The sequence below is a fragment of the Schistocerca serialis genome, chromosome 6 (assembly GCF_023864345.2).
Source record: "Schistocerca serialis cubense isolate TAMUIC-IGC-003099 chromosome 6, iqSchSeri2.2, whole genome shotgun sequence".
NCBI classification, from domain to species: Eukaryota; Metazoa; Arthropoda; class Insecta; order Orthoptera; family Acrididae; genus Schistocerca; species Schistocerca serialis.
Genome location: NC_064643.1, coordinates 729,528,510 through 729,555,792, shown reverse-complemented (window position 1 = coordinate 729,555,792; position 27,283 = coordinate 729,528,510). Strand labels below are relative to the sequence as shown.

Genomic DNA, 27,283 nt, shown 5'->3' with positions numbered 1-27,283 from the left:
ACGTTGGTCCGTACAGACATTGCTAGCACGTGGATTCCTCTCCAAACTACATTGGAAGCAGTTGCTGTTAGGGTCCACTTAGACTCTGCAGTCACAGTATGCAATCTTTATCTCCCTCCTGACAGGACTCTTACACCTGCTGCCTTAACCACCCTTCTTCAGCAACTTCCTCCTCCCTTCCTCCTCCTTGGGGATTTTAATGCTCATCATCCTTTGTGGGGCAGTGCCTTTCCATCTAGACGAGGTCTTCTTATCGACCAATTTATTGCAGACCACGACCTGTGCCTTCTTAATGATGGCTCCCCTACTCATTTCAGTGCTGGTCATGGTACATTTTCTGCCATTGATCTTTCTCTTTCTTCTCCCTCTCTCCTCCCTTCATTACACTGGTTGCCACACGACGACCTTTGTGATAGTGACCATTTCCCGTTGCTTATCACGCTCTCTTCCCGCTCCCCGATGGAGAGGTTACCTCGTTGGTCTTTCCACCGCGCCGATTGGCCTCTATATACTGCACAGGTCGAGTTTTCTCCCTCTTTGTCGGGTTGTATTGATGACGTCCTACGTGACGTGTCTGACGCGATTGTTCGCGCTGCTAACCTTGCTGTCCCGCGCTCATCTGGACAATTTCGTCGTCGGCAAGTCCCGTGGTGGAGTACGGCCATTGCCATTGCCATCCGTGATCGCCGTCGAGCTTTGCAACACTTTAAGAGGCACCCATCTGTAGCCAGCCTTTCTACCTTTAAGCGCCTTCGCGCTAAAGCCCGTTATTTAATCAAACAGAGCAAGCGGATATGTTGGGAACGATTCGTTTCTTCCCTTGGTTCCACTGTCCCTCTGTCCCTCTGTCACGGGTATGGGCTACACTTTGCTCTCTCCAAGGTTGCCATCGGCAGTCCACCCTCCCAGGCCTTCACCTCCCAGATGGCATTTGTACGGACCCATTAGTTCTCGCAGAACATCTTGCGACCCATTTTGCAGTGGCATCAGCGTCGGCCTCCTATCCAGCTGCTTTCCTTCATCAAAAACAGCAGGCTGAAGCTGTCACCTTATGTTTCACCACTTGTGAGTCAGAATCTTACAATGAACCTTTCACTGAATGGGAATTTCTTTCTGCTCTATCTTCTTCTCATGATACGGCCCCTGGCCCAGATTCCAGTCATAACCAGCTGCTTCAACATCTCAGTGCTCCACAACGGCACCATCTTCTTCGGGTGTTTAACTGTATCTGGCTCCAGGGTGACTTCCCTTCTCAGTGGAGGGATAGCATTGTGGTTCCTGTCCTTAAGCCTGGTCAGAACCCCCTATCTGTTGACAGCTATCAGCCAATTAGTTTGACCAATGTTGGTTGTAAGTTACTTGAACGGCTGGTAGCCCGTCGGCTCACTTGGGTCCTCGAATCTCGGGATCTATTGTCCCCTTACCAGTGTGGCTTTCGAGAGGGACGATCTCCAATCGATCATTTGCTTCGCTTGGAATCCGCAGTTCGGCAGGCTTTTTCCCAGCGCCGCCATTTGGTTGCAGTGTTTTTTGACCTTCGCAAGGCCTATGACACGGCCTGGCGCCATCACATCTTACTAACCCTTCATCAGTGGGGTCTTCGGGGCCCACTCCCGATTTTTATCCGCCAGTTCCTGATCCATCGGTCATTCAGAGTTCGAGTTGGTACTGCTTTTAGTTCTCCACGGACCCAGGAGACGGGCATCCCACAGGGTTCTGTCTTGAGTGTCCTTCTTTTCCTCATTGCTATCGATGGACTTGTGGCCTCTGTCGGTCCCTTGGTCGCCCCTGCCCTGTATGTGGATGATTTCTGCATTTGGGTTAGTTCCTCCTCGATGCCATCTGCAGAACGGCAGCTCCAGGTGGCTATACGGCGTGCCTCTGCATGGACCCTCTCCCACGGGTTTCAATTCTCTCCTTTAAAATCGCGGGTGGTCCACTTCTGTCGCCGTACTACGGTCCACCCTGATCCAGAGCTCTATCTCGCTGCACAAAGATTGCCTGTGGTTCCACAGTTTCGTTTCCTAGGTCTTCTTTTCGACAACAAGCTCACTTGGCTGCCCCATATCAGACTCCTGAAGGTAGGATGTTTCCGTAAACTCAATGTCCTTCGCTTCCTTGCCCACTCCTCCTGGGGTGCGGACCGTTCCCTCCTCCTCCGTCTTTATCGTGCTCTAGTTCTGTCACGTTTGGACTATGGTTGTCAAGTTTATGGTTCAGCTGCTCCTTCCACGCTGCACGTGCTGGATCCAGTCCACCATCGTGGTATCCGTTTGGCCACCGGTGCCTTCCCTACTAGCCCTGTTGATAGTCTCCTGGTTGAAGCTGGGATCCCCCCCCCCCCCCCCCCCCCCCTTTCTGTTCGGCGGTCCCAGCTTCTGGTGTCTTGTGCACACACTATCCATTCCTCTCCCACTCATCCTTCCTATTCTATCATGTTCCCAGACCATGGACGTCGCCCACCCGACTCCCGCCCTCGGGCGGGTTTGCTGGTTGGGCTGCGCCTTGCGTCTCTTTGCCGTGATTTTCAGCTTCCTTCTTTGTCCTGTCTTCCTCGCTCCCTCCCGTCCACCCCTCCTTGGTTAGTTCCTCGGCCTCAACTTCGGATGGATCTCCGCCGCGGTCCGAAAGATTCCATCCCCCCGGTGGTGTTCCGTTCCTTTTTCCGTCAAATTTTATGGGAGTTTCGGGATGCTGTTGTTTTTTACACTGATGGCTCTAAATCTGCTGATCGTGTTGGGTATGCCTTCACGTCCTTTGTTGAAACGGAAAATCATCTACTGCCACCCTCATGTGGGGTGTTTACTGCGGAATTGATGGCAATTTCCCGGGCCCTTACCTTTATTAAACAATCCCAACACAACCGCGTTTTGTTATGTACGGACTCGATGAGTGGCCTTCTTGCTATTGACCGGTGTTTTTTGCGCCATCCCTTGGTCTCTGCCATCCATGACCATCTCGCTGATCTTCACCGTGCTGCTTGTTCCATTGCCTTCCTATGGGTCCCGGGCCATGTGGGTATCCCGGGTAATGAGCTCGCTGATCGTTTGGCTGGGGGAGCAGTTACTTACCCCCCGTTTTCTGTAACCCCTCCTGCAGCGGATTTACGGCTTCACATCAAATCCCACTTTGCACAGTCATGGGCCAATTCTTGGGAGGCTACTCCACTGTCTAATAAACTTCGTGCCATTAAGGTGAATACAGGCCCATGGCGTTCTTCCTTTAGCCTCTCCCGCAAGGACTCGACCACACTGTGTCGTCTCCGCATTGGCCATACCAGGCTGACCCATGGTTTCCTTTTGCGTGATGAGCCACCCCCGCTATGTGGTTGTGGAGCCTTCCAGTCAGTGGCCCACATTTTGGTTGAATGCCCCCTTCTTTTGGCTCTGCGTGCTAAGTACAGACTCCCCCACACTTTACCTTTGATGTTGGCTGACGATTCCCGGATGGTCTCTCTGGTTCTAGATTTCCTCCGGGAGAGTGGTTTTTATTCTCAGTTTTAAAGTTTTTAATCTTCCTCTGGTGTTGGGGCAGGGCGGTGAGTGTTAGGGTGTCTCCCACTGTAGGCAGTGTTCAGAGATTCCCGATTCACCTCCCTGACCGGAATTCTCTTTTCTTTCCCTTTTACTCTGTTTTTACCCCTTCTTTTTAAGGCTTGGTTAGTTTTTCTATTCCCATACGTACTTTCTGCATTATAGCAGTTGTACCTTTTAAGTCACAGGTGGTCTTGCCTATGCTGTTTCAGCATAGTGTTGGGTTCGTTCTCTTGCCAACTTCCCTCATTTGTTTTTACTAATGACAACGTGACTGCCCTTTTACGTTTCCCCTTTATCTGTTTTATTTTTCTGACTATACTGAGATGTCCCGTTAGCAGAATGGAGTCTATTTGAAACAAGGGACTGATGACCTTGCTGTTTGGTCCCTTTAATCTCAAACAACCAACCAACCAACCAACCACAACTGCAGTCACAGGCAACTGAAACCACACTGCCAGCAGCAGCACCAGTGCATATGAGAGAGGTGACTGGGTGAGAGTAAGGAGGAGGCTGGGGTAGAGAGGGGGAGGGATAGTAGGATAGGGGTGGCTTACAGTGAAGTGCTGCAGTTTAGATGCTGGGCAGTGGAGAGGGGAAGGGGGGGGGGGGGGGCAGAAAATAAGAGAACTAAAAAGACTGGGTGCGATGGTGGAATGGGAATAGGGACTGGGCTGGATGGGTGAGGACAGTAACTAATGAAGGTTGAGGCCAGGAGGGTTATGGGAATGTAGGAGGTTTTGCAGGGGAAGCTCTCACCTGCACAGTTCAGAAAAAGTTGGTGTTTTTGGGAAGGATCCATATGCAGGGTGTCTACAACCCGGGACCACCAGGAGATCCGGGAAAAACCCGGGAATTTTTTATCTGGGAGAAAACCGGGAAAAACTTGGGAATTTTTTTGAATTCTGGAAATTTTTCGTTGTCTTTGTTCTCAGTTAAATGTTTGTAATTTTGACTGGTAATAACCAATACTCTAACAAAGGATATTACTGTATCCTGCTACTGCAGAATAATACTGCAGCAATAAAACATGAATGAGAGAAAAAACTGAAATAAAACTTAAATTGCAAAAGAAATGTGCCATATGCAGCAGCACAGTGCTCATACAAGCATCTGCCAACAGCAAAATGTGTCAAAGGCTTTAGGAAGACTATGCAATGCTTCGTAACAACAAATTGCCTCCTGGTGTGCTCAAGCTGCCAGATTGCGCAGCAGCCCTGGATCTAGGTGTGTGTGTGTGTGTGTGTGTGTGTGTGTGTGTGTGTGTGTGTGTGTGTGTGTGTGTGTGTGTCCAGTGCACGTTGGTCTATCGATTATTCGTATTACTTTGAAGCGTGTCCCTGTCGGATTTTGAACACATTCTAAGTTGATTTCTGAATGAATCATAAGTTGATTTGTGAATGCGTGCATAGTGTACATGGTGTCTCTGTCAGTGGAATTCTCGTCACAGCTAGAAATAAACTTTCCTGCAGACAAAAGGGACTATACGAGCTGAGCAGAGTATAGCCGAACAAAAGAAAGCCAACCACTGTCTGATTATGTGGTTGATTGGGTTTGCGAATGATGAGCGTTGTTATGGTTACCAGTGAAATCCATAGATTCAGACTACCAGAGTGCGAATAAACAGCTAACAGGAATAACAGGTAAGAAAGATCACGTATTATCTTCTCGGTGTGTCCAAGAAAATGAAATTTTGACAGAAAATTTTTGGCCAGATCGATATACTAGCAAGGGCCAGTTGTACAGTCTCCGGCTAGCAGCCGCTTTAAGGTCTGTTCTGGAAGTAGTGCGGAAAATGCGTTGTACGAACATGATGAACACATAATAATGCCTAACCCGAGAATAATTGCGGGATAACTAAACTGGTGATTCTGGCAGAATTAGTCAAGTTAACCGGTGAATAAGCTTTGACACTGGCACCAATAGATACAGTATTAGTGATGACAACATTGTTTGTTAGAACGAGGAAGGAGAAGAAACGGTGACATCACTTAAATTATGGAAGAATATGACGATTCCAGATTTATATAAAAATTTCGCACTACTACTTTTCGATCTCGTGCTTGAGAAATTGGAGTGTATGAATAAAGAGTAAAACTATTTCCTAACATAAAGCTTTTTGCTTGTAGTAGGCCTAATAGGCATTTGATATTGGTACTTTGTGAGTTATATTCTGCCGTATTATAAAAATGACCATTTCTGCCAAAACAGTCTTGTTTATTTGGCGTGTGTTACAATTGCTGCAGTATTATAAAGGCCTATTTTGTTTTATCTCACAGACAGTGACAAAACACAGGCAATCAGGTCGAGAAACCACACCAGTCTTGGGCCTGTTTGTAATTACAGCTTTTTCAGTAGTAGACATCGACATTTCGATTTTTCATGTAGCAAAACATTTGACGAACTTTGATGAGGTGACATATCCTTTCGCAGAAAGGAAAGCACTCCATGTAAAGCTGTAGCAAGATTAGAGAGAAAAAAATTCTAGGAGCTAAGGATTGAAGAAATGTCTACTGTCTTGCTCGTCTCTTTTCTTTACTGGTTTTATGTATCCTATACTTAATTTCCATTGGAACTACTGACGGCCGTGGGAGAGCCAGTCCTGACAAAACTCTACCATCTGGTGAGCAAGATGTTTGAAACAGGCGAAATACCCTCAGACTTCAAGAAGAATGTAATAATTCCAATCCCAAAGAAAGCAGGTGTTGACAGATGTGAAAATTACCGAACTATCAGCTTAATAAGTCACAGCTGCAAAATACTAACACGAATTCTTTACAGACGAATGGAAAAACTAGTAGAAGCCAACCTCGGGGAAGATCAGTTTGGATTCCGTAGAAACACTGGAACACGTGAGGCAATACTGACCTTACGACTTATCTTAGAAGAAAGATTAAGGAAACGCAAACCTATGTTTCTAGCATTTGTAGACTTAGAGAAAGCTTTTGACAATGTTGACTGGAATACTCTCTTTCAAATTCTAAAGGTGGCAGGGGTAAAATATAGGGAGCGAAAGGCTATTTACAATTTGTACAGAAACCAGATGGCAGTTATAAGAGTCGAGGGACATGAAAGGGAAGCAGTGGTTGGGAAGGGAGTAAGACAGGGTTGTAGCCTCTCCCCGATGTTGTTCAATCTGTATATTGAGCAAGCAGTAAAGGAAACAAAAGAAAAATTCGGAGTAGGTATTAAAATTCATGGAGAAGAAATAAAAACTTTGAGGTTCGCCGATGACATTGTAATTCTGTCAGAGACAGCAAAGGACTTGCAAGAGCAGTTGAACGGAATGGATGGTGTCTTGAAGGGAGGATATAAGATGAACATCAACAAAAGAAAAACGAGGATAATGGAATGTAGTTGAGTTAAGTCGGGTGATGCTGAGGGCATTAGATTAGGAAATGAGACACTTAAAGTAGTAAAGGAGTTTTGCTATTTAGGGAGCAAAATAACTGATGATGGACGCAGTAGAGAGGATATAAAATGTAGACTGGCAATGGCAAGGAAATCGTTTCTGCAGAAGAGAAATTTGTTAACATCGAGTATAGACTTAAGTGTCAGGAAGTTATTTCTGAAAGTATTTGTGTGGAGAGTAGCCATGTATGGAAGTGAAACATGGACGGTAAATAGTTTGGACAAGAAGAGAATAGAAGCTTTTGAAATGTGGTGCTACAGAAGAATGCTGAAGATTAGATGGGTAGATCACATAACTAATGAGGAGGTATTGAATGGAATCGGGGAGAAGAGGAGTTTGTGGCACAACTTGACCAGAAGAAGGGATCGGTTGGTAGGACATGTTCTGAGGCATCAAGGGATCACCAATTTAGTACTGGAGGGCAGTGTGGAGGGTAAAAATCATAGGGGGAGACCAAGAGATGAATACACTAAGCAGATTCAGAAGGATGTAGGTTGCAGTAGGTACGGGGAGATGAAAAAGCTTGCACAGGATAGAGTAGCATGGAGAGCTGCATCAAACCAGTCTCAGGACTGAAGACCACAACAACAACAACAACATACTTAATTTTATGTATCCTATACTTAATTTTATGTCACACAAAGCATCAAGTTGTTAGCTAATAGGGAATAAAGAGTGCAAAATTTCTGAAGACTTTAAAATAAAATAAAAAAAGAAAAGATGAGCAGGATGTCAAACCGGCTGACTGGAAGCAGGAGAGGCACCATCGGACATTTTAATTTCCACTGTCCTGAATATATTTTGATGGCTTCCAGTACAAAATACACACATTTCAATTCCACAGAATGAAATACAGTGACGTGCGATAGAAGAATGCTGTGTGAAGAGGTGTGGCGCTGCATTTTGGCACACTTAAGATCAAATAACATCTCTTACAATTCCTCGTTCACGTATGTTTTATGTATCAGACTCTTCAGAAAGATGTGCGCTACAAAATGAACATATTTTTGAAAATTCGATTTATTTTTTTTTTTTGATGTCCTATCTCAAATGCTCGAGGGACGCCACTATCTACTATTGGCCCGGTTCGGAAATATCGTAGATACAGGTCTGATGCTCAGAGTAGTCTGAGTTATAATAGGGAAGCAGGTAGTCTCCACATGACCCGTGTTTACATTTAGTGATTTTGCTGTTTCCGCTTTGTCTACTGCACTCACGTCAAATGAAAAAAAAGAAATTGATTTCTTTGGCTGGGAGCTATCACGTGAATTAAAATATATTGACATAATTACGGAAGCCTAAAATACGATATTAGTTTCAGATTTTATTTTATTTCCACCTTTCTGACAATCAAGCATTAATTGCCATGCAGAACAATGAAGTTATTTTTATTGGTTTGCTGAAGAAATTTTCTTTTATTAATCTTTTCTGCTGAGACAGTCAATATATTTGAAACAAAAGGGTTTAATTTCAAACTATTGGCTAGTTTCAACTGTTCGGTGCATTTTAAGTATACGTTTTCATCTTCTAGCACGTATGGCATTATGCCATAACAAAGAACCAGACATGAGATAATAAAGTACTGGTACCCAAGGAAATTTACATCCCAAAACCACATTGAAAAGCTTAATATCAGGTCAATGCCTACTTCACTGGGCATCTGGGACTCATTTAAAAATCAGCTCTTTGATGACGAGCCATGTAGAAGAATTTATAGCCCAGAAGATCACACTTTTATGTCATTATTAAAAAATTTACTGGCACATTTGTGTGATATGTCTTAAAATGTAATACGTACATAAAAGACCAACATTATATGTGAAACCTCAGCTTGTCTTGCAGTGTATTGGCCTTAGAGGCCAATATTATATGTGAAAACTTTATTTTTCTTGTAGCAACATTATATATATTAATTTAAACCATTAATTTTTCGTGTTCATGTGTTTGCGCTAGTTAACAGTGATGTTGCTATTGGCTGACTACACCATGTGTCCGAAGCTCTGAACACCCGCTGTCATTGGCTGGTGAGATCACGTGACATGAGCTATGACTGTCTTACAAATACGCATCGCAATCTAGATTTCAGTGCGTCGGAAAGTAACATGCAGTGTTTGGTGGAATTCGAATTTATACTTTCGTAATACGAAAATATACAGCGTACATGTTACTGCACATCAAACATCTTTCCAAAAGCTGTTTTTTCCCCTGAGTTTTGTTTTCTAAAGCACCGGAAATTCTATGCCCATGCATAAAACCATAACCATTCAAAGGATTGATAAGTTATACAGTTCCGAGAGTAAATATACTGTCAATTAAGAGGGAAAAACTATGTTTCCAACCGGGAGAAAGTGTATTTTTAACCAGGAAATCTGGGAGAAATCCGGAAATTTTTTTTCCTTGTCCACATATACACCCTGATATGGTACAGACTATGAAGCAGTCGTTACAATGAAGGATGTCGTGCTTGACCATGTGCTCAGCAACAGGGTGGTCCACTTGTTTCTTGGCTACAGTTTGTTGATGGCCATTCACTGGACAGACAGCTTGTTGGTTGTCATTCCCACATGGTATGCAGCAGGTAGCCCTGCCTTTGATGGGATAGGTGATGTTTGTGACCAGACTGGAGTAGGTGGTTGTGGGAGGATATATGGGACAGGAGTTCAAGCCATGAGGTAAGGGGTTGTGGGAGCAGGTGTTGTGTATGGATGGATTGAGTATATTGTGTAGGTTCGGTGGACAGCGGAGTACCACTGTGAGAGGTGTGGGGAGGACAGTGGGCCGGACATTTGTCATTTCAGGTCATGAGAAGAGGTAGTCGAAACTCGGGAAGAGAATGTAATTCAGTTCCTCCAGTCCTGGGTGGTACTGAGTTATGAGGGGAATGCCCCTCTGTGACCTAACAGTGGGACTTTGGGAGGTGATGGGAGACTGGAAAGAAAAGGCACAGAAGGGTTATTTTTGTACATGGTTCGGAGGATAATAACAACCTGCGAAGTCTTCAGTGAGACCCTTGGCATATTTTGAGAGGGACTGCAGATGCAGCGACCATGGATGACTAGACTGTATGGACAGGACTTCTTGTCATGGATGGGTGGCAGCTGCCAAAGTGGAGATATTGCTGGTGTTTATTAAGTTTGGTATGGACGGATACTGATGTAGCCGTATTTGAGGTGGAGATCAACATCTAGAAAGATGGCTTGTTGGTTTGAGTAGGACCAGGTGAAGCAAATGGGGGAGAAGTTTTTGAGGTTCTGGAGGAATGGGGATGGAGTGTCCTCACCCTCAATCCAGATCGCAAAGATGTAATCAGTTTACCTGAACCAGGTGAGGGGTTTAGGATTCTGGATATTTAGGAAGGATTTCTTTAGATGGCCCATGAACGGATTGGCATAAGATGGTGCCATGCGAGACCAATAGCCGTACCCCGGCTTTGTTTGTAGGTAATGCCTTCAAGGAGAAGTAATTGTGGGTGAGGATATAGTTGGTCATGGCGACTAGGAAGGAGGTTGTTGGTTTGGTATCTGTCAGGCATTGCGAAAGGTAGCCTTCCATAGCAGTAAGGTCATGGGCAGTACAGATGTTAGTGTAAAGGGACGAGCAGGGCTCCTTGTGGAAAAGGGACAGGAAATGTGGAGAGTCAGTGGAGGAAATGGTTGGTATCTTTCATATAGGATGGTAGATTCCAGGTAATAGGTTGAAGGTGTTACTCTACCCGAGCAGAGATTTTCTCAGTGGTGTCACGGTAACCAGTCACAATGGGACATCCTGGGTTGTTGGGTTTATGGACTTGAGAAAGCATGTAGAAGGTAGGAGTGTGGGAAGTGGTAGGGCTGAGCAGAGAGATGGACTCTGGGGAGAGGTTCTGGGATTTGAGGAGTGACTGGAGATCCTGCTGGGTTTCGGGAATGGAATCACGGTGACAAGGTTTGTAGGTTAAGTGCCTGACAGCTGGCAGAGTCCTTCTGCCAGGTAATCTTTGCAGTTCAAAATAACGGTGGTGGGGCCTTTGTTCCCTTCTTGAAATATACCGAGGGTCTCACTGAAGCCTCACAGACCTTTAGTATCCTCCCAACCTTGTACAAAAACAAATCTCCTGTGCCTTATCTTTCCAATCTCCCACCACCTCCCAAAGTCCCATCGTCCAGTCACAGAGGAGCATTCCTCTCATAACTCAATACCACCCAGTACTAGAGCAACTGAATTACATTCTCCGCCAGGGTTCTGACTACCTCTTGTCGTGCCCTCAAATGAGAAATGTCCTGTCCTCTATCCTTACCACCCCTCTCACAGTGGTATTCTGCTGTCCACTGAACCTACACAATATACTCGTCCATCCACACACAACACCTACTCCCACAACCCCTTACCTCATGTCTCATACCCTTTTAATAGACCTAGATGCAAAACCTATCCCATACATCCTCCCACCACCGCCTCCTCCAGTCTGTTCACAAACATCACCTATCCCATCAAAGGCAGGGCTACCTGTGAAACCAGTCATGTGATCTACAAGCTACGCTGCAACCACCGTGCTGCATTCTATGTGGGCATGACAATCAACAAGCTGTCTATCCACATGAATGACTACTGAAAAACTGTGGCCAAGAAACAAGTGGACGAGTCTGTTGCTGAGCATGCAGCCAAACATGACATCCTATATTTCAATGACTGCTTCATAGCCTGTACCATATGGATCCTTCCCACCAACACCAGCTTTTCTGAGTTGCACAGCTGGGAGCTTCCCTTGCAACCCATCCTACATTCCTGTAACTCTCCTGGCCTCAAGCTTCATTAGTTATTGTCCTCACCCATCCAGCCCCTCCCTGCTCCCATTCCAGCACTACACAGCCCCTCATTCTACCATTGCCCCCAGTCTTTTTACTTCTCTCCTTTTCCTCAAACCCCTCCCCCTCCCCCTTACCTCTCCTCTACCCGCCATCTAACCTGCAGCCCAGCACTGCACACCACCCCTACCCTACTATCCCTCCCCCTCCGCACCCCAGCATCCTCCTTAACCCCACACAGATTCCACTCCCATCAGGCACTGGTGCTGCTGCTCGCAGTGTGGTTTCAGTTGCCTGAGACTGCAGTCGTGTGTGTGAAATGTGTGTGTGTGTGTGTGTGTGTGTGTGTGTGTGTGTGTGTGTGTGTGTGTGGTCTATTGTTGACAAAGTCCTTCCTGACCGATAGCTTTAAATGTGACAGTCTTTTTGTTGTGCCTATCTGTGCCTCAGCATCTCCACTAAATGGTGAGTAGCAACTTTCCTTTTCATATATCAAGATAAGTTTATGATTATGAAACAATCAAATCAGAATATCAACAATATTTCAAAAATGATAGATTGCTACTCACCGTAAAGGTGACATGTTGAGCTGCAGACAGACACAATGAAAGGACTTTTACACACTGAGCTTTGTGCCAAAGCCTTCTTCAGAAAGGAAAACATTCACAAAAGCAAGCACATCTCACCCACAGATGACCACTAACTCAATGTGCAATAGTCTTTTTGTTGTGCCTCTCTGTAACTCAGTGTATCATCTTTGCAGTGAGTACCAATATATCCTTTTCATAATGTTGTTTATCATTATGAATCTTTTCAGTAACTATTGATAAATTTTACGTTATTAAAAACTAACCTAAAACTCTTCTCAAAGTTCTCTCTTTCAAGCTGTATGTATTGGTTCATCTTTTTGAATCATGAATTGAAGTCTGTACATAGAAACATCCTGTTGAGATGACAGAAACTGAATGTTTCTTTTGTGTGTGTTTGTATATGCTCTTCTTGCTGTAGATATTTTTGGGTGAGATGGTACCCTTTTACAGATTTTGTTCACCTGACTTACTTAGTGAAGTAGCCGCGCTATTTTGGGTGAGATTGCATCCTTTTACAGATTTTTTTCACCTGACTGCGCTAACAGAATAGCAATGTGGAAAACACAAGTCTGAAAACTACTTATTGGACTAACCAAAATGAAACAATAATACAGTATCCAAAAGAATAACTGACTTGACCCCAACCGTGGATCGACACAAATACAAAATAAATAATAATAATAATAATAATAATAATAATAATAATAAAGACCCAGCGCTTCACGGGGAGCAAACACAAACAGTTCTACAACGTCCAGAGGTTCATCGAGTATACCAAGAGATCGGCCAGCTTGAAGAGGCATCTGGCACTGGCTGCCGGGGCAGCAGTTGTGTATCCTTCCAAGTGGGGTGTCGAACTGCCATTTGCCAGCAGTGCACCACCTTATAAAGCCCGTTGGTGGATGTATCTGCTGTAACTATTTGTGAACACGTACCTGGCGTAGCAAAGTTGCTCCTAGGCTAGCTGCGACCTCTGGTGAAGCTGCTCTGCAGGCTCCGCAAATGGGTTGCGGTCCCTGGTGGCCATTAGTGGAGACCTGGCAGTGTGTTGTATTGTGGCCTCCAGTAAGTCTTTCTTTTGACAACACAGGTGACGTAGGTTTTCCTGTTGGATATACACCCTGTGATGCAGGCATCCCGTGATTGTTGGATGTAAAGTGGGATACTGATGCAGTAGGCGCTACAATGTTCGAAGTGTGTGGCCACAGCAGTTAGCTTTCTTTTTATTTCCGTTTTCCTGGATTTGCTTGAGTTTGAGATGTTCCATTACTTGTTTGTTGCAGTTAATATAGGCAACCTTTCCAAATGAAATCTGGAAACCAACTTTTCTGTAATTTCTTTTAAGAGTTCAACCTGTTTCTGGGCTATAACATAATTTGCAAATGGAAGGCAATGTATCTTTAATATTAATCTACCTCTGCTTAAAGTAACTGGCTGGTTAAGTTTATAGGACAGATTCCAGCTTGTGTGATGGTTGCATTACTTTCTCAAGTATGCTCTTGAAGGGTTTGAAGTTTATGGATGTACACACCAGGTTATTTCCACAGAGCATTTGTTATGTTAAAATCAGCAATAGGCTCAAAATTTTCTCTGTAAAAGGTGTGCCTAGCCTAAATATTAAATATAGCTTGATATTTTCTGAATATGAGCTTGAGTTGTAGTGCTGTGTTACGTAGATGCTGTGATAATATTTTGTTTGTGACTCATAGTGATAATACGCATATCAGTTACATCCCATTTATTGTTCTAGGGGTTATTTAATACTATTCCAAATCTTCTGGAATATGTTCTGTTTGCCAGGAGTTTTATTTCTATAATTATGCTAGTTACACTTACAGTGTTCCGATTTAAGCATTTGTTTTGTTGTTAGTTTGTTACATTATCATCTTGTACTCATTTGTCCATATTCATGCCTCACAATTCTTTTGTCTTTCTTACATTAGTATTATCATCAATAACTTTACTTTTACTCCAGTTACTTCAGGCATATCAACGCTCTACCCATTTGAGATTTGTAGTGACTTTTTCAATCTAAACATTATTCTTTTTTGTTTTTTTCTGCTTCCATGCGTTCTTTTCTCCTGACAAATGAAATGCTAAAATTTATGAAATACAATAATCAATGTTTTTATCGGTTTGAAGTATATTTATTAGATCTGATGCAGCCACTTTTTGGCTCAGCAATAGAACACTTTGTTGTTTATGAGTTGATGACAGTTGTTTTAATCTTATTTTCATGTCCCTCTGTCCTGTTTTCCACTTTGAACATAATCAGACTCATTTCCACAGAGTATAAGTTTGCCTAATGGTTAGGGCTCTGGACTCTCATCTGACCATTGAAATTTAGGTTTCTATTGGACTCCATGAATTGGTTAAGACAAATGCTAGGCAAATTCCTTTGGGGAGAACATGACCAATTTCGTGTACCATTCCAAGCTTGTGCTACAATTGTAATGACCTCATAATTGCCAGGATGTACAACTTTAATCTTCCTTTTTTCGTTCTCTGTTCGTGTTGTTGTTGTTATGAGGTTTGTAACTGCTGTTCACTGTTGTTGTTGTTGTTGAGGACTGCACTTGCTGTTATGCGGCTGCTGTACAGTCCTTTGTATAAAGAAACAGAATTACTTCACACAGCTTACTGTTGGCATCCTCAGCAATCATTTTTGTGAAGTAATTGATGACCAGTCATATCTTCACTTCTTTAAGGGATAGATGTTTAAACTCAGTGTGTTTCTTTCTTTTTTTAATTCAGTGATCACAAATATTTCATTCCAATGTCCAATTTTTTCTAAAATTGAACTGGCAATTTGTCTCGTTGGTGCCACGTAAGTATTGTATCCAAGTTAGAGACAAACTAAGCTTTCCTGCAACTATATACTGATACACATTAGCACCGAATGTCAGGAACACTGAGTGCCCCAATAACAATCTAACAATCATTGTACATAAAAACATCAAATTAAAACTTAAACTCAAATGTGTCCACACCACCATGAAATGAAAGACTTGACTGTCAGTTTGTGCTCTGTATTCCTCCTAATATGCACATTGACTTTTCAAGTACTTAGGATTTTCCCAGTTTAGTGTCCAGTCTATATGAAGCCACAGGAACTTGATGCTATCACATCTGTTTAACTTGTAGTTATTAAATGGCACTATATATTCCTGTGAGTTTTCATGGTTTGAGAGAATATGCATAAAAATTATCTTTTCTTTGGTTGGATGAAAGGGAACTAACAGTAAGTCATTGGAAGACTTTATATAAGGTATTGTTAATGCCTTGTTAACAAAAGTTCAGGTACAGTGCTTGTGTCATCTGTGAACATAGTAAAATTCTTGCGCGTAACTTGATGATTGGCCAATGAAAAACTCTTGCCAGTTTTAACAACAGTCTGATTCAATGTTGGAAAGATGGTCAGATTTTTGTCACTTCATCATTGATATGGCTTATGTGTTGTTGTTGTGGTCTTCAGTCCAGAGACTGGTTTGATGCAGCTCCCCATGCTACTCTATCCTGAGCAAGCTTCTTCATCTCTGAGTAACTACTGCAACCTATATCCATCTGAATCGACTTAGTGTATTCATCTCTTGGCCTCCCTCTATGATTTTTACACTCCACACTCTGCTCCAGTACTAAATTGGTGATCCCTTGATGCCTCATAATGTGTCCTACCAACCGATCCCTTCTTCTAGTGAAGTTGTGCCACAAATTTCTCTTCTCCCCAGTTCTATTCAGTACCTTCTCATTAGTTACATGATCTACCCATCTAATCTTCACCATTCTTCTGTAGCAATACATTTCGAACGCTTCTATTCTCTTCTTGTCTAAACTATTTATTGTCCAGTCTCACTTTCATACATGGCTACACTCCATACAAATGCTTTGAGAAAGAACTTCCTGACACTTAAATCTGTACTCAATATTAACAAATTTCCCTTCTTCAGAAGCGCTTTCCTTGCCATAGCCAGTCTACATTTTATATCCTCTCTGCTTCGACCATCATCAGTTATTTCGCTCCTCAAATAGCAAAACTCCTCTACTATTTTAAGTGTCTCATTTCCTAATCCAATTCCCCACCACCACTTGATTTAATAAGACTACATTCCATTATCCTCATTTTACTCTTGTTGATGTTCATCTCACATCCTCCTTTCAGGACACTGTCCATTTCATTCAACTGCTCTTCCAGATCCTTTGCTGTCTGTTATTCTCCATGGATTTTAATTCCTACTCCAAATTTTTCTTTTGTTTTCTTTTGTACATCACCCTTGTATAGTATCTATCTTACCCCTAGTGATATATGCCTCTACATCCTTGCATTTGTCCTCTAGCCATGCCTGCTTAGCCATTTTGTACTTCCTGTCAGTCTCATTTTTGAGATGTTCGTAATTCTTTTCACCAGCTTCATTTAGTGCATTTTTATATTTTCTCTTTTCATCAATTAAATTCAATATCTCTTCTGTTACCCAAGGATTGCTTCTAGTCCTTGCCTTTTTACCTACTTGATCCTCTGCTGCCTTCACTGTTTCATCTCTCAAAGCTACTTATTCTTCTCCTACTGTATTTCTTTCACCTGTTCTTGTCAATCGTTCCCTAATGCTCTCTCTGAAACTCTCTACAACTTCTAGTTCTTTCAGTTCATCCACGTCCCATCTCGTTAAATTCCTATCTTTTTCCTGTTTCTTCAGTTTCAATCTACAATTCATATTCAACAGATTGTGGTTAGAGACCACATTGCCTGTCGAAATGTCTTACAATTTAAAACCTGGTTCCTAAATCTATGTCTTACCGTTATATAATCTATCTGAAACCTTCCAGTGTCTCCAGGCCTCGTCCACATTTACAACTTTATTTCATGATTCGTAAACCAAGTGTTGGCTATGATTAGGTTATGCTATGTTCAAAATTCTACCATGCAGCTTCCTCTTTCATTCCTTATCCCAGTTCACATTCACCTACTACTGGTCCTTCTCTTCCTTTTCCTACTATCAAATTCCAGTCCCCCATGACTATTAAATTTTCACCTCCCTTAACTATCTGAAACCATCCGAATAATTTATTTTATCACAACATACATTTCTTCAATCTCTTCATTTGTGGATGTAGTTGGCATATAAACTTGTTCTACTGTGGTAGGCGTGGGCTTTGTGTCTATCTTTGCTACAATAATGTGTTCACTATGCTGTTCATAGAACATTATCTACATTCCTATGTCTTATGTATCAAGAATGTTTCTTCACTGATAAAAGGAGTACACTTTTTATCTCAGAAAATCACATTTTTAATTGCAAATCTATTTGAAATAATTTCTCTTCAAGTTCATACATTAACAATATTCAACAGTAATAACTAGGAAATACTCCTGGCATTTGGCTATGCATTTTCTAATATTCATTTTATGCTAGTCAGTATCTTTTTTAAAACATTTACAAAAGCTTTTGCACATTAGATAATATTCAGAATTTCAGTAAACAGTTCTAACTGTTATTAATTTGTGTACTTGTATATGTCTGTTTTCATAATCTTTGTTTAAAATGCTTTTATTAATGTTAGATTTCCCATTCTGAAGAACTGTTTCTTGCTGCACACTACATAAACTGCAGGAACTGAAAAATATGTGAACTGTGCCCTGTAAGACAGTTAACTTTACATTTAATTGAGCAAATAAATAATATGAAGATTGAAAAATAAACAGTAAATAATAAAAGAGGGGCAGGAATTTGTCTCATACTTAAAAACCTGAATTTGTATCTAAACTGTCTTCCACTTACTTATTCTATTTTTTGTTTTATCTCAGTATCTAATTTCTACACTATTTATCATACATACGTACATCTTGTATCAGTTTTTATTTTGAATGTCCAAGAGCTACTTAAAACAATTTTTGGAAAGCCTAATAGAAACACACATCTTGACAGAAAATATGCTTCACACTGAGATATTTACCAGAGAGCATGTAATTTAAGTCACCTGTTAAAATGGCATGGGAAGTAAGTGATCTATCATTTGACAGTGCTGAATGGTACTAATGATTGCCATGGATCTTCTCATACTGTTCTTACAGTGGTTCAACCTTTAGGGTGAATACACATTTGCTTTTAAAGTCAGCAGCAGAATTTATAAGTAGTCCCATTCATTCTGCAATATTTGATTGGTCTCAGACTGCCTAGAGCATGAAAATGCCATTTCTCCAACCACTGACTCCACAGGCAACTTTTGCTCTTTGTGCCGAATGCTGTAAATATATGTCTGTTGATAAGGTCATGATCAAGGACTGCAAAGGTATTATGCTGGTCACTTTCCTGCAGGAATGTTGGACCGTTAATGTGTCTACTGATGCTGTCTTCTCTGCCAAGTTTTAGCTGTGTAGTACTCAGCAGTTTCTGCACAACTGATTTCAATTCTGTCCACAAAATTTATCTGGAAATGGCATAAAAATTGTTTTGTCAACAAAATTTCACCTGAATGGTGGACGAATGTATAGAAAAGTAACAAAACATTACATTTTCATTAAATCTGAACAACAAAAATTTAATTACAAAAGGCTTATCTATATTTGATATACTCTTGTTTGTTGTCTGAATAGTTTTACACAATGTAATTAAGAAATTTTAGCAATTTCAAAATTTTGGAGCACCCTCCACCAACCTCAGCCCATCAACAGCTTGGATCATCTATCTCCAACTATAGGCAATAGAGCAAGTGCAATTCTGTCATGGTCAAATGAGACAACAAATGCTTTGGTGGATGAGAGACTCTGTGCATTCGTCCTGCATAGCTGAAATATACTACAGTGTGACTGAAAACTAAACAGGACATTTAAGTTGAGTCAAAGTATTTTGGGAAGGCTTTGTTTACAGTTTCTCGTGGTGTTGGATGCAAGAGATGTTCTAGGTATTCTGGCAAACTGATGGTGCTTGAGAACACAATTGATACATGGAATAGCATTGATGATCCAATTTGTAAGTGACTGTTAGTACACATTCTGTTCAAAATACATCTTAACGATTGAGTAGGCCAGGTAAATAGGGACAACAGTTGTGTTGCACACAAAACTAATGAAATAGTGTCAACATGTGAAGGTGAATTGTTTCTTATATGGTGCCAGAATGTGCAGAGGGAAGGAAGTGACTTTTCCCAAAACTGACAATTGCTGTTCTTTGAACATTAGTATTAAAAGCATTTATATCTCCCAGATTTGTCATATATATCCTGTGTACCACACCAATATATTTCTGCAGGGCATGGTCTAAATCAATGGATTAAACTGTGGAAACAGGAAGAGTGGATAATAAATGGGTGACAGGATTGATTTCAGTTTAGTTCATTTTTCATGTGCTTGCTGTGTTTGTTCTGATTTCCAGTTCCTCTGCCCATCTGTAGCCTGCCAAGTTGGTTTGCAATTCCTTTTTTGTCCCAGGATTCTCATCAGAATTTTTTTCTTCCTTTCTGATGGTTCTGATTTTTAGGTTTTCTCCCATTATCATCTTTCCAGATGCATAAAGTATGTTTTCCAGAATAAAATTCAATCATCACTTGCAAATATATATTTATTTTGCTTTACCAGCATCGACAAATTAATTTGTCGTCTTCAGAAGACTACAAAATTACGGCTGTACATTTATATAATGTATAAGAAGTATATCACAGAAACGTACTTAGTATTGGTTTAGCAAATGTCAATATCTTCTTTATAGAAGCAAAATGCCATGATATGTCCAGAAATATACATATTGTATGTAATTATTGTAAACACCGATTGACAATTTACAGTAACTGTGTATATATTTCCATGTCAATCTGTTGTGCTAGCAGTGAGGAACCTATATGAAAACTATAACAAAGGTATATAAAGAAATATTCTGAAATATATACCACAGCTGCTGATAATTATAACCATGTATAAAATACTTAGATTTTTTTCAATCATGTTATAATTTCGTTATTTTGCTATTTTGGCAGATATTTTTTTTATATCTGTTCCAAGTGAGTTTGCATGTACTTGGTAGTTTAGCACGTAATTCTTAGGTAGGTTTCCTATTTAGTCCTTCGAGACCGATGATCTTACGTAAATATTTAAATTTGTCCATAGAGGATATTTTGTCAGATCTTGTGATTAAAGGCTGGAGGACTGCAATGTTTGTCATCAAATGGTATGCAGTGAAGGTGCTTGTTGTAGAGTTCTTTTCATATGGCAACTACAACTACACATGTCCATTTTTATTAAATGAAGAAAACTGCAGTGGTCATTGAGCCAGTAATATTTTATTGTTTATGACCAGTTTCAGAATGATATAATTGAGTCTTCCAACATACACTGTATGCAACAGTGGAAACTGTGTATTACAGTTAGAGATAAGTAATCATTCTAAAATGAAAATGTAACAGCAAACTGATGACCAAACATTACTCACGTACAACATAAAACAACTATGACTGAATGTTACTCACATACAGCATAAAATAACCTAGGTTGTCTTCCATCCTGTGTTGTATGTGGGACAAAAGTTCTGTTTCACACTTTATAAAACAGAGCAACAAAAACAATTATTGAAAAATTATTTAATTGGATAGAAAAAAATCTACTCGCCAAGCAGCGACAAAACACACACATAAAAGACAGTTGTAATTGGCAAGCTCTCAGGTTTTAAAATCTTGTCTGATGCAGTCCCTAACAGTCTGTCTTTCCTTCTAATCCCATACAGTAAGTCTCCCATGACCAACAGTTCTCGATGACTTTCCTGAAATCTATCCCTTTACGTTGACCTCTCCAGTCCTTTACCTTCACCCCTCTTCCTTCCCCTTCAACCTTCTGCCTGAAGAAGGAGCCACTGACTCTGAAAGCTGTCTTGTATGTGTGTGTGTTCTGCCACCACTTGGTGAACAGATATTTTATCTGTCCAATTAAATAACTTTATAAGATAGGGAACTGAAGAAATTAGCAAAATGAAGAAAACCATTATAAAACCACTATCCGCAAAATCACAAAACCACTAAGAAATGTTAAAAAATTTACCACTCAAGTTAGGTTTTTTTGCCTTTTTTGTCTGTTCTGGAGAATTAATTTTTTTTTCTATAGAAATGGTTAATGTATTAGTTACACATCTTGCTTCGCTTTATACATCGATGTTCTATCTCTCTTCCTCCCTAGTTTTTAAAATATCCTTACTCCTTTATTTGGTTTTCTCACTCCAGGTTAAGCCTTCCACTTACCATAGCTGTGTGCAACAACTTTATTTGCATCATGTGTGCCAAGTGCTCTCACTGCTGTCTCTCCTCAGCTGTGCATATTATGCGGTCCTTTCCCTTTTCAGAATTTCTTAGGTATTTTGCAATTCTGCAGAAAATGGTTTTCTAACAGAGTTCTTCAGCATGGTAGCTTCTTAGGTTTCCTATTTTATAAAGTGGAACATGGAGCTTTAGTTCTACAGACAGCATTTGCGGGGTGGGGGGCAACCTTAGTTCTTTTACATTGTACGTGAGTAATGCTTGCTCATCTGTTTGCTGTTACATTTTCATTTTAGAATGACTGCAATTGTAACATATTGTTTCCATCATTACCCGGTATGCCAGAAGATGGAATTATATTACCAATTTTGTAGCTTTCAGTATTTAAGTACTTGATTCATTTTAATCACATTCTCCACAACTAAATTGAACAATAGTGGAGATAAGCTATCCTCCTCATTTAATCTTGAGTAATGCACAAAAATGTAACTTTCCATGTTTCATCTGTCACATTTTGTGTGATCAGTTGTTTGGGAGGAGGGGGAGGCACATCTATGTCGTATTTTATTTACTTACTAATTTTTAACTGGAAATTCCTGTAGTATAAACAGTGACTGTCCATTTATGGGATCTTATGCCCTTTTGGAGTCCATGAGTATAATTAGTATTTATTTTGTTTTGAAAATTTAACATTTGCTCTACGCACAGTCCAGTTTTCCAAAACCTTGCCTGGTATTCTCCAAGTGGTTATTTTAGTAACTTATTCAGTAGGGATTTAAAGAGGACTTTGAGCTGGCTGGGAGTTAAGAGACTTCTATATGGTTGCTTATGTTTTATTTCTCCCCTTTTTTGTGAAATGGATTAAACTGGTATCACATACATATGTCCAGATAATATTTTTATCATTTTTTATGCTCGCCAGGGCTCTAGTGCCATTATCCAAGAAAGTTGATGAAGTTAATTTTAATAGTTACTACTGCCTAGAGCTATCTTCGCCAAATAACCCAAGTAACATTTTGGAAGATCTGTTGCCACAGAACTACCATAACACTCATGTAGCTAAGGTGGCTGAGTATATAGAACACTACTTAACAAGGACCATTGGAAACATGGGCATTGAAAGTAAGTGAACACAGAAGAGCCATCTCCACTCAATGCAACCTTTTAAGAGTCATTTGACAGTGACTGGATGGCTTGTGAAAAACTAACTGTTGGGGAGTTCACTGGTTGTGTATATGTCTTGTGGTTGAGACATAGGAACTGCCGCTTGTGGGCATGGGGGCAAACATTGTACACCCAGTTCCTGCTGCTGTTGGCTAATAGCTTCTTTGAAATTGTGCAAGAATTCACTTAATTAATTTGTTTGATGTGTTGAACTGGAAAATTCACTGTCAAGATGGTGTAGGGACCAACCGAGAAACAACAATGATTTTGCGTGCATCTGTATTGAACAGTTCCTGTTGCATCAGGAAAATAAATTAATTAAATTTATGCAAGCCAAAACCATATTCTTCCTCCAGTACATCTGGCACATTATCAACAAAGATAACAGAAACATGCTAATTATCTCAAATTTTGCATATATACTTATGGTGGAGTTTAATTTCACAGAATAGTGATTTTGTCTTAATAGTGTAACACTGTTGATATGAAACTTCCATTAATTTTTGTCACTGCCAATCATATGTGATACAAGTTACATGTTTCTCTGGTCACTTTATGTGTACGTAATTTCTATGTCAGGCAGTGTAGAGTCCTGATCCACTTTTCCTTTGCATTCATTTACAAATACAGTTTTCAACTGATTAGCTTGAGGTCTGATCAGAAAATGAACAGTTTTCTAGAGATTTATGTTTGATATTATCATTTTAGTGCTGTTTAATTTGTATTTGATAGTTAATTTGTAGGCATTGTTCACAAGGCACAATTTAAAATGTATGCTGTTGATATGATGTTAGATATACATTGCACTAACTGTTTGCATGTTCCTAGCCCAATAGCAATGCTGATGGTACTATTACCAAGGTAAAGTACACTACACACACAACTACACTGCACGTCTTCTATTTTCCTGTTGTTACAAAAGTGCATTATTCATTATACCAGTCCAATTAAAAGGCCACAGAATCTGACTGACTTGATGCTTAATTATAAAATATTTTCAGCCACCAACTGGAGGCAGTCTGTTTGCCAAAAACACATTCTACATCTAAAGCATAAAAATATATTGGTGAAATTACATCTACAGGTATCACATATCACTGCAGGAAATGTTTTAATTTCAGTCTACATATGTATATCTTTATATTTAAACTCTCAAGAAATCCTAAATATTTAAATAATTTGGATACAGGCTGTTATGGATGGGCATGCATGGAGGAAACTTGGTTTGGCTTTTGGTGTAATTTTTTTATGAAAATGTACATTTGCTTCATGTATTTGAGTTTGGAATGTCTGTTTTAAAAATAGAGACAATTGACACTGTATAAATATATAAAAGTCAGATCTGTGGCATTTTAGTTCAGAGATTATGAACATATTAACTGGATGTATAATACTATTTCATACAATGAATTTCACCTCATTGTATCATTTGGTCATTGACAAATATCTCTTATGTTTTTGATAATTACGTAATGAATGGAATTTTGGTGTGTTTTGAAAAAAAGTGTTTTGTAAACTTAATAGAGCTTCAGATTGTTATTTTCACAATATTCATAACAAAGATAGTGTATGTCAGTTATTTGTTTGCAAACCGAAATGGGATCATAAAGGTTACCTTAAAATTTCTTTATTACACTCTGTGTGTTATTTTATACTACATTTGTATTTATCATGAAAGCTGTGGTGTTTGGTATTACTTGTGAGAATTCTTATCTGTAACTACTGTGTGATTCCTGCATCTTTTATATACATCACATAGCCATTGTCCTAAGTAGAATGTTTTTAATTTTCACTGTGCTAACAGAAATATATTTACAAATAACATTGTGTCAAGTCAGAGTTTTTGTACTACACTACCATTATTTTGCTAATAACAGTTCAGCAGAAGTTCAACAATTTTTCATCTCTTCCCCAGCTCTCCATAACTTTTGTTGCAGCTTACATTATGCATATTTGTTAGTAATTAATCAATTGACTACAGACTACAAGAAAAATCATATCAAGAATCAAGGGCACCCATACCCAGTTGCAAGGGGGAGGGGGCTGCAGCTCCCCCATCCCCCATTTTCCCAGCTTTCAGGTGTTCTACTTTCAAGAAAATGATTTAAAATTTGGTATTATGCAGGTTTCTAACAGGTTCAGAACTGGACCTTTGTTTATGGCTACTTACAAGTTGCCATTCATCTACCAAAGTATTAAAAATACCCCATACCCCGTCCCCCTGCCCCTTAAAGACTGTTGTATGAGTCCCCTTGCCAAGAATGTACAACATCAGTAATCAATCAGTTCTATATAATCAATATGTTATGCTATTTTGCTATTTACACTGTCATTTTTCTGTTATGCTGAGATGACATTATCATTCAAGTGAAGATGTTCTGACAGAAAAGTATTACAAACAGTGTACTTTTTGCACTGCTTTTATTTATTTATTTATTTTTCTAGGTTATTTCAGAACTTAACAGTATAAGCCACAGTTGTTTCTTCTCTTATAGTTCAATGTATCTTTCAAATGTCTTCAAGGTACCAAAACATTAATAATCATGATTTGGAGGAAGCATATTGTTGCAGTTTACATTAAATAGTACTGTTTTGAAGAAATTTATTCTTCAATAAGCTGCTTTATGACACCCCAAATATGAAAAATGTAAATTAAATGGCATAAGTTACCTAGTTTTGACAGCTGCTTCCTTCTTGTAATCTACAGTTTGACTTGCTCCACATCCAGGAAGGTCCTCATTCATTCTTGGCTCTACAGAACAGCAGGAGCAAATGAATGAATGTAGTTCGTACATTAACTAAATTGTCAATTATTGCATACCTTCACAGGTTTGTCAAGTACAACTGCTATTTATGAACTAAAGCAGTAATTTTCTTTTCTCTGTTTGTGTTGTTGGCACTAATGCTCTATTATTTGTTTGTTTTGAACAAGGGGGAATTTTCCTACTCTTTTGTATTTTAACACTTATGATAAATTTGTTTGCAGGAAAAAACATGGACATTACCAGAGAAGGTAACTTCTGTGAATTTATTTCCATTTTGTTGCAGTGCTTCAAATGTATTTTGGTGGTACTTGCTGCCCTGTTGGCTGCCACAGTTTTGCTTTAAGCATTGGTTCAGCTACAGTAATTTATATCTCACTAATATTTGCTGATAGTGTTGCAGTATATACTAATGCTATATTCCATAGCATTTTATTGTCCTATTTCAGCTTTTATTGTAGCATTAACGTGTAATCTTGATGCAAAAATAATTTGTGATGCACCTGCTGCTAACTTATTAAAGTTCCTTCAGAACCTCTTTGTGACTAACTGCTTCCTGTTCCTTACATTTTACAAATGGTGTGTATTGTAATTAAGCATTCTTGTACTTTATGTGTACTGTTAAACTATTGGAAGAGAAGTGCATTTATTGTTGCTAGTGTGAGGTAAGAGTTGCTGTACTCTCCATAAGGCCTGTTTTTTTTTCTTCTTTTCTTTATCTTACATTCGCTGTGGGTTTTCATAATATAATCTTGGACTTGATTAATAAAAGAATATGCATAATTTTAAAAAAAATATGTTTTAATAACTAGACCCCAAAACAAATAGACGTAAATTATAATTGTCAACTGCTTTGGTTTGTACGTGTCTTATAATGAGTTTTATTAAACTCGAGCAATATGAATAGTCACCCCATTCATAAATTTTTACTGTTCTGATTGACTGACTTTAGTAAACTTGTGTAGTATCTAATTATTAGAGGTACAAGACTCTGATATGGAATTGGTAGTTGGTGATCAAGGAGTCCAATGTAAAGTTTTCTGAAACTTTGTACCATTTGTCTACATTTGAAGTAAATTGTTCTAGTTTGAGACTTCTGGCAGAGGACTGGGTAAAAATGAGAGCAGAGAACAGGATTCTAGAAGTAACAGGGGGTACTACTCACCTCTCAACCTCAGGGTACATAGCTGATGGGATGTAGGGTTGTTGATGCAGGACACTCACTTGTAGACAACAACCATCAGTTAAAGAAGGCTTGCTAAGGTATTTGAGGCTCTACCATAGCTGAACATGGGATCTCCATGATTCTTATTTCACAAACGTACAACATTCCCAACAGGAAGGATATATCATGTTTATCTCATACTATTTGAGCACCCTGAACATGCCCAGGGATCTTTTCTAGGAAAAGCAGTCATGATCTTTACCATCCATGCTATGTGTTATGGGTACTGTTGTATGTAATTCAATCTTTGACAGTTAAAACCTCATCTGTGAACTGACTGAAAGCATTTGGAATTTTGAAATTTGGATATATAATCACACATACCGGTAAATATCTCACTGGTAGATCATGTAAACAATGATGGTATATTTTATCATGCTGGCAAATATCATGAAAGCATATATACCACCAGATGGAAGAAATCAATGTATTTTGTGTACATTTTTCAAATCTAGAAGTACAGTTAAATATAAATCATGACCAAGGACAGATAGAACGAAAACATGTACCTATTCACAGTTGCAGAATCTCCATAAGGGGTTTTGCCACCCCAGGTGTTGTCAAATTGAATACATCACCTGA

General features: G+C 39.8%; 1 protein-coding gene across 2 annotated transcripts in view; it reads left to right on the top strand.

Moving 5' to 3' along the window:
* The window catches only part of LOC126483961 (voltage-dependent calcium channel subunit alpha-2/delta-3), an 832,874-nt gene that overhangs the window by 621,759 nt on the left and 183,832 nt on the right, over positions 1 to 27,283 (top strand). Inside the window, exon 21 of one of the 2 annotated variants that reach the window (XM_050107258.1) lies at positions 25,701 to 25,727. The exons of the other annotated variant lie outside the window; for it this stretch is intronic. Coding sequence (XP_049963215.1) covers positions 25,701 to 25,727 — 27 coding nt within the window. The remainder of the gene's footprint in view (positions 1 to 25,700; positions 25,728 to 27,283) is intronic. 2 annotated transcript variants of the gene reach the window in all.